This window comes from Tupaia chinensis, unplaced genomic scaffold, assembly GCF_000334495.1.
Source record: "Tupaia chinensis unplaced genomic scaffold, TupChi_1.0 Scaffold000532_1, whole genome shotgun sequence".
Lineage (NCBI taxonomy): Eukaryota > Metazoa > Chordata > Mammalia > Scandentia > Tupaiidae > Tupaia > Tupaia belangeri.
Genome location: NW_006160045.1, coordinates 7426617 through 7434207, shown reverse-complemented (window position 1 = coordinate 7434207; position 7591 = coordinate 7426617). Strand labels below are relative to the sequence as shown.

The following is a 7591-nucleotide window of genomic DNA, read 5'->3' as shown; positions in this document are numbered from 1 at the left end:
AAAGAGAGAAGCCCCTGCCTCAGGAAGCTCTCAGTCTGCTGGGCGTACAGTTAGCATGGATGAAAAACCTCATGAGAACTTGGCTTGGACTGCTTCCCACTCCCAGTTGGGGGAGTGCAGTCTCTGAGTGCCCTCTGCTCCTGCCTGCAGAGCTCACGAATGGCAGGCACAGCTGCTGACCTCTGCTGGGGCGTGGTTGTAGGGGAAGTAGCAGGTGGAGGAGTCCAAGGCTGGGTGGGGCTGACGGAGAAGCATGGGTGTGGGGACTGCTAGATCCATGGGGACCAGAGCTGAAAAGTGGGGTAAGCAGAGAGGAGCCCTTCCAGGGGGGATTTCATGCATGGGGAGGTGGGAGAGGCAGGGAGGCCTCACAGAGGACACACAGAGGTCCCTGTTGTTACACCATGCCAAGCATCATGCTTTGACCTGCAGGTGTGTGTTCAGGGTGCCAGGAAACAGGCTGGAAAATGGGGACTGCTCACAGCTATGGCATGGTGGCAGTCCTCTGCCAGGGTAGCAGGGGTGTTGCCAGGAGCCAGAGTTGGTGGATATTACAACACAGTCAGGAACTGAGCCTTCATCCTTTGCCTTCTTCCTCAGCATCTACACGCCGTTCACTGAGGACACGCCCTCAGTGGGCCAGCGCCTCCTCAACTCTGTACTCAACACCCTCATCATGATCAGTGTCATCGTGGTCATGACCATCTTCCTGGTCGTGCTATACAAGTACCGCTGCTACAAGGTGAGGCCCCGCCACGCCCTCCTCGAGTCCATCCCATGGGGCCCCTCGCTCAGCACCCACTTAAAGAAATATTTTTTAACTATTGAGTTCCTTTTAATGCAATATATACTCTTGATTTTCTGTACTCTTTCCTACTGCACCCCTGCCTCCACGGAATCATGGATTACCTAATGCTGTTGTCTTAAGTGTACACATCCTAATTCCACTTAATTGAGTTCCTCATTACAGTGTTCCTGTGTTATGACTTGAGAAGTTAATTTTATTTTTGTTTCTCTTTCTGAAGTTATATTTTAGGCTTCCCTTCCTCTGTTAGTTCTCCTCATATTTATTTTTATTTTTCCACTTCTCTTTTTGGACAGGGACATTCAGGTCAGGCTCACCAGTGGCTGCCATGAGGCTCCATGAGTAGTGGAGGGGCCGTGTCCTACTTGGCCCACACATGAGCCTTGGCTGCCCCAAAGATGCCATTGCTGTTAGACATTGACTCCAGGTTCTGAAACCTTCAAGACTGGAAGGAAGTTACACTAGGCGTTACCTAATTTAAACGGCACGCAGGCACAGCACAATGGTTTTTATCCAGGCAGTTGCTATCTATGAAGCAGGTAGATACAGGCTGAGGCAGGGATGGTACAGTGAGGGAGCTGAGCCCTGTCCCAGCAAGGAGGTGTTAGAGGTGAGTTATGGGGTGGGGGACTGGTGGGAATCATTCCTGACCAAAGTTTATAATAAATAGCAATTACCTGTGTGATTTTGAGTGGAGAAGTTGGCGGATGGTGGGAAGCTGGGTAGAGGGCTGCCTGTTTGGAGTGAGGGAGCAGGATGTGTGAAACCAGCTAGGGGAGCATGGAAATCTGACTCTGCAGTGGTCAGCAGGGGTTGGGCAGCCAGTTCCAGGGACCGTGAAGAGGCAGCACAGCCATCCATTCAGTAAGGTGTACTTGGAGGTTCCATGATACTCAGGAGGTGATGGTGGTAGACAGGTCGTAACTGGGTTGAAGAGGGTCAGCATTCTGGAGGTGGGGTGACCCTATCCCCTGTTGGCTGTATGTATAGCAAGACCTCAGTGTCTGCTTTCACTCCAGGTAGATCAGATGTCTGCAGAGATCCCAGTGGGCCAAACTGGGACTGATGATTTTGTCCTGGAGTGAAGCTACTAGAAAGTGACACCATCATAGTGCTGATAGCTGGCCAAGGGACTGGTTTTGGATCAGCCCCAGTCTCATCCTTGGCTAGGACAGGAGGAGCAGGTCTTTCTGAGGACCTGCCTGTAGCCCCTTGGGTGGAAAGGGACTCCTTGACCACTTGGTCTAGAGTGGCACCTAATGAGTCTCTTGTCACTTTATCCTGCTGGTTCTTCCTCCCATATCCTTTGTTTCTGCTTCCCAGTGTATATCTATTTATGAGCTAATTCCCTCACATTGAAATGCAGCACCCATAGGCCGAGACCTTACAAGCTTTCTGTCCAGGACCTAGCATGGCGCTGGCTAGTGGGAGCACATAGCATCTCTCTAAGTGAGTGAGTAGTGAGGGGGGAGAACCCAGGTCTGGGTGACGGCCCACCTAGAGGAGTGTCATCCTCTCCTACACTTGGAAGGTGACATAGAGAGAATGCCTTGAATTTCTCTGCCTTCTTTATCTTGAAGATGGCCACCTGATACCTTCCGCATAGTCATAAAGGAGCACGACTAATGGAGGCATTCAGGCTTGGGCGTCAGTGCCAGGAACCCGGCACCTTGTAATCTGAGGACTCGGGGATAACTCGCGATTGTCCTTTCTGTTGGCTAGTTCATCCATGGCTGGCTGATTATGTCCTCCCTGATGTTGCTGTTCCTCTTCACCTATATCTATCTCGGGTAAGTGCTGGCTGGTGAGCAGCAGGGTCAGTGGGGACCCCATCCCTGTGGCATGAGTGGATATGAAGGACCTAGGGAGGGAAGGGAACCTTCCCCAGTGTGGGGTGCTCTAAGAACCTAGGTCTTCAGGACTGTAACCCATGGGCCCTGACACAGGGAAGCGGGGACCTATGATGGATCTGTAGTGTCCTGATCTAAAACAAACAAAGCTGTTGTGGAGGCGGCTCTCCGTAAACCCAAGGAGGGTAGAAGGCTCTCAGAATTTTCACTGGGCTAAGCCTGGCACTTCCTAGTTTATGGGAGAAACGATACACTCTGTTGCCCCTTGACTTAGAATAATAGCCTGGCGTAGGGGCCCAGAGAGCCTGGAGGGACAGGAGGGACACTTCCGAGGACATTACCCATGTGCAGAATGTCTTCCTGATCCGGTCAGTGCAGGTTAATGGGAGCCATCCCATACACTCCTCTCCTTGTTCTAGGTAATATTTCACCAGGTTGGTTGGAGGGCCAGTGGGGGCAAGAAGTGGGAATGTTAGTAAATAAGGCTAGGCTGGAAACACCCAGGTGGAGACTTATTGAAACTGTGTCAGCGTGTGACCCATCTCCCCACGAGCCATCCCTTGGTCCTGCAGGGAAGTGCTCAAGACCTACAACGTGGCCATGGACTACCCCACCCTCTTGCTGACCGTCTGGAACTTTGGGGCGGTGGGCATGGTGTGCATCCACTGGAAGGGCCCCCTGGTGCTGCAGCAGGCCTACCTCATCATGATCAGCGCGCTCATGGCCTTGGTCTTCATCAAGTACCTCCCAGAGTGGTCCGCCTGGGTCATCCTGGGTGCCATCTCTGTGTATGGTAGGTGGGCCTGGGGGCTTGGCCGGGGGTGGTGGGGGCATGTCAGGGCTGAGCCATTCTCTGCTGCACAGGGATGACAGGTGCTGACAAGCTGCCCTCCCCTCCTAGGGAGGCTGCCTGAGGAGTTCCCCTTTGTACGACTTAGGGGCCCCCTAGACACATGGTGTTCTGTTGACCAGACCTGGTAGCCACTGCAGTGTTCCATTTTGGCATGTTTAGTGAGCGCTCACGTGCTTAAGCACTTGACATACTATAAGGCATTTGTTCCTCAGAACAACCCTAAGCGTGATGGGCACAGTGACTATAAATGACCCAAAATGTTACTGCTGCTTTTTGAAAACAAAGTTAATTTTTTTTAAAGAGATATTTCTGCTATGGGGTGTGTGTACTCGCCAGAGAGACAGAGACAGAGAGACAGAAAACAATAAATCACTCCCTGATGGGAATGGCCATGCCATAATCTCTTTTCTTGGAATCTTAGGCATATATGTGTACACACCTGGTGGAGTTTGAAGCTACCAGGTCCAGGACTTGAACCGTGGTCAACTATGTGGGAGTCCAGCAACGTAACCATTATGCCATCTGCTGGCTCCCCATTTTAACTTTTTCAATCAGTGAAAGAAAGAGAGAGAGCACCCCCAATAGTGTCCCGATGCCCCCAGCCTCAGCCAGCCGGATCATGGGCCTTACATGCCCCATGTACTCAGGGAAGTTTTCCTGCTTGAACCAGGCGCCTTCCCACATGGCTTTACTGTGCAGGGCACCGTGTTTTATTCTGACTCTGCTGTCTGGCCCCGTTACTGCTGTTTAGTTCATATCAGCACGGTTACATCACCAGTGTTGCTCCTTCCATGTTTCTTTTTTTTTTTTGGAGAGACTTTTTGCTATAGGGCGCGTGCGCTCACCAGACAGAGACAGAAAGCGAGAAATCACTCCCCAGGGGGGATGGCCATGCCATAATCCCTTTCCCTCCATTCTTCTCTCGGGATCTTGGGCACGCACTCACACGTGCCCGGTGTGAGTTTTTTAAGCCACCGGGTCCAGGAAGCGAACCGCGGTCAACTACGTGGGAGTCCAGCGACATAGCCATTACGCTAACTGCTGGTCCCACTCCTTCCATTTTGAGAATGAAGAAGCTAAGACTCTGAGAAATGGGACTGCCCAGCATCCTCTGGGTCTCAGGTCACAGCCCTTACTGTGGGCCCTGCTCTGGGCCCAGGCGAGCGCAGAGGCTCTCAAGCGGGACTGGAAACTGGTGGGTTCGGGATGCTTGTTCAGCAGCAAGGTCTGTGCTGAGAACCCCGCCCTTTGGCTCCTGGTGGTAGGGGGCTGGCTTCTCTCTGTAGGGCTATGTGGGAATAAATGTCTTTTTTAACATGACAGGGACATCTCTCTTTTTCCAGATCTCGTGGCTGTGCTGTGTCCCAAAGGGCCACTGAGAATGCTGGTGGAAACTGCCCAGGAGAGGAACGAGCCCATATTTCCTGCCTTGATATACTCATGTGAGTGGGCCCCCATCCCTTTGCCTGCCCATGGGCTCAGAGGACGACTGCGGGGGTTTCCAGGGCTGACCTGGGGGGCAGATCCCCTAGATAGAGTGCCCAGTGTGACTGACAATGAGAAGAGGGAGAGATAGGGAGGGTTCAGATCTTTTTTTTTTTTGGAGAGACTTTTTGCTATAGGGCGCGTGCGCTCACCAGACAGAGACAGAAAGCGAGAAATCACTCCCCAGGGGGGATGGCCATGCCATAATCCCTTTCCCTCCATTCTTCTCTCGGGATCTTGGGCACGCACTCACACGTGCCCGGTGTGAGTTTTTTAAGCCACCGGGTCCAGGAAGCGAACCGCGGTCAACTACGTGGGAGTCCAGCGACATAGCCATTACGCTAACTGCTGGTCCCACTCCTTCCATTTTGAGAATGAAGAAGCTAAGGCTCTGAGAAATGGGACTGCCCAGCATCCTCTGGGTCTCAGGTCACAGCCCTTACTGTGGGCCCTGCTCTGGGCCCAGGCGAGCGCAGAGGCTCTCAAGCGGGACTGGAAACTGGTGGGTTCGGGATGCTTGTTCAGCAGCAAGGTCTGTGCTGAGAACCCCGCCCTTTGGCTCCTGGTGGTAGGGGGCTGGCTTCTCTCTGTAGGGCTATGTGGGAATAAATGTCTTTTTTAACATGACAGGGACATCTCTCTTTTTCCAGATCTCGTGGCTGTGCTGTGTCCCAAAGGGCCACTGAGAATGCTGGTGGAAACTGCCCAGGAGAGGAACGAGCCCATATTTCCTGCCTTGATATACTCATGTGAGTGGGCCCCCATCCCTTTGCCTGCCCATGGGCTCAGAGGACGACTGCGGGGGTTTCCAGGGCTGACCTGGGGGGCAGATCCCCTAGATAGAGTGCCCAGTGTGACTGACAATGAGAAGAGGGAGAGATAGGGAGGGTTCAGATCCTCGCAGGCCCTGCAGGACTTTGGCCCTTTCTCCTGAGAGAGACTAGGCGAGTTGGGGCCGACCTGACTCGATGTTGTAACAGGATCGCCCAGGTTGCTGGGTACAGTAGACATGGTGGGATGTGGTTGGATTCTGGAGATATTTGGAAGCAGAATTGGCAAGATCTATTAATGGCCAAGGTATAGGTTGTGAAACAGAAGAGTTGAGGATATTGCCGATGGTTTGGTCCTGAGCAGCAGAAAGGTAGACCTGCCATTTCCTGAGGAGGAGTAGGCGTGGTTGAGAGGGTGGTCGGGTGAATTGAGTTTGAGATGTTCAGTAGATATTCAGGTAGGGAGTTGGAGATACGGAGTAGTGAAGTCAAGAGAGAATGTCCAGGACAGAGAGAAAACACAGATCATCAGGTCATACCATGTGGTCAGCTGTCCCTTCTCTGGATACATACCAAGGGGATTGGAAGCAGGGACTCCGTATTTACACGCCCGTGTTCATAAGGCCATGATTCATGTTTGCCAAGAATTGGAAGCCACCCAGATGTCTGTCAGTGGACGAAAATTGTGATATCCGTATAGTTGAATATTCTTCAACCTTAAAAAAGAAGGAAATTCTAACACATGATACCACATTGATGAACTTGAGGACATTATGCCGAGTGAATTAAGGCTGTCACAAAAAGACAAATACTATGTGGTTCCACTTATATGAAGTACCTAGAGTTACCAAATTCACGGAAGCAGAAGACAGAGCAGTGGTTCCCCAGGGCTGGGGAGGGAGCAAAGGGGAGGTGCTCAGTGGTGTAGTTTGTAAGGAGGAGACATTCTGGAGATCTGGTGAATATACTTAGCAGTACTAAACTGTACACTTACAAATGGTTAAACAGATACTTTTTTTTTTTTTAAGAGTTTCTTTCTTTCATGAGAAAGAGACAAGACAGGGGCAGAGAGAAAGATAAACACCTTCCACAGGGTCTCGCACTGTGATCCCAGCTTTTCCAGCAGCCAGGATGTCATGGGCACGTGTGCTCCCCGTGTGTACAGGCCGACCTGGGGACTGAACTCCGATCTTCCCTATGGCTTCCAGCGCTGGAGAGCGTTGCACTGCTGCTGCACCACTGCAGCTGGGCCTAAGTAATACATTTATGTGTTTTTTACCAAAGCTTTAAAAAAACACCACCAAACTCTTCACTAATGTATCATTGTCATTTTGTAGTTATATGTGAGGGGGGGAAAAAGGACAAGAAGAGACATTGTCTGGCTGCACGTGGCCAGTGAGTCTGGACCCTTACCCTAATGGCCTCCTAACAATGGAGCTTGAGCAAATACCTGAGGGATAGAGGGTCCTGTGCAGGCTTTCTGGTGACACAGACTGGCCACCTGACTCTCAGGGCCTGCGGGCAGCTACTGGACACATGCCTGAGGTGTGACCCTTCTCTCTTCCCTCAGCTGCCATGGTGTGGACGGTGGGCATGGCAAAGCTGGACCCCTCTCAGGGAGCCCTACAGCTCCCGTATGATCCAGAGATGGGTGAGTATCCAGGGGGCCAACAGCCTCTGGTCACTTGGGAGCATCACGTCACCCATGCCCAGCTCTGTCCAGCCTGGCTCTCTGGGGCCTGAGGGGCAAAGGATGTGTCCTTTGACAGCCAGCTTTCATGGGGATTAAGCCAGCATCACACTGGTGATCCTGTGCCCCTGCCTCTTT

At 52.0% G+C, this 7591-nt stretch overlaps 1 protein-coding gene across 3 annotated transcripts in view; it reads left to right on the top strand.

Moving 5' to 3' along the window:
• PSEN2 (presenilin 2) overlaps positions 1-7591 on the top strand; it is a 24850-nt gene that overhangs the window by 13245 nt on the left and 4014 nt on the right. For all 3 annotated transcript variants that reach the window (XM_027775228.1, XM_006157248.2, XM_027775229.1), the window contains exons 4-8: positions 601-742; positions 2528-2595; positions 3228-3448; positions 4852-4950; positions 7334-7414. In XM_027775228.1, the coding sequence (XP_027631029.1) occupies positions 601-742; positions 2528-2595; positions 3228-3448; positions 4852-4950; positions 7334-7414 (611 nt within the window). The remainder of the gene's footprint in view (positions 1-600; positions 743-2527; positions 2596-3227; positions 3449-4851; positions 4951-7333; positions 7415-7591) is intronic.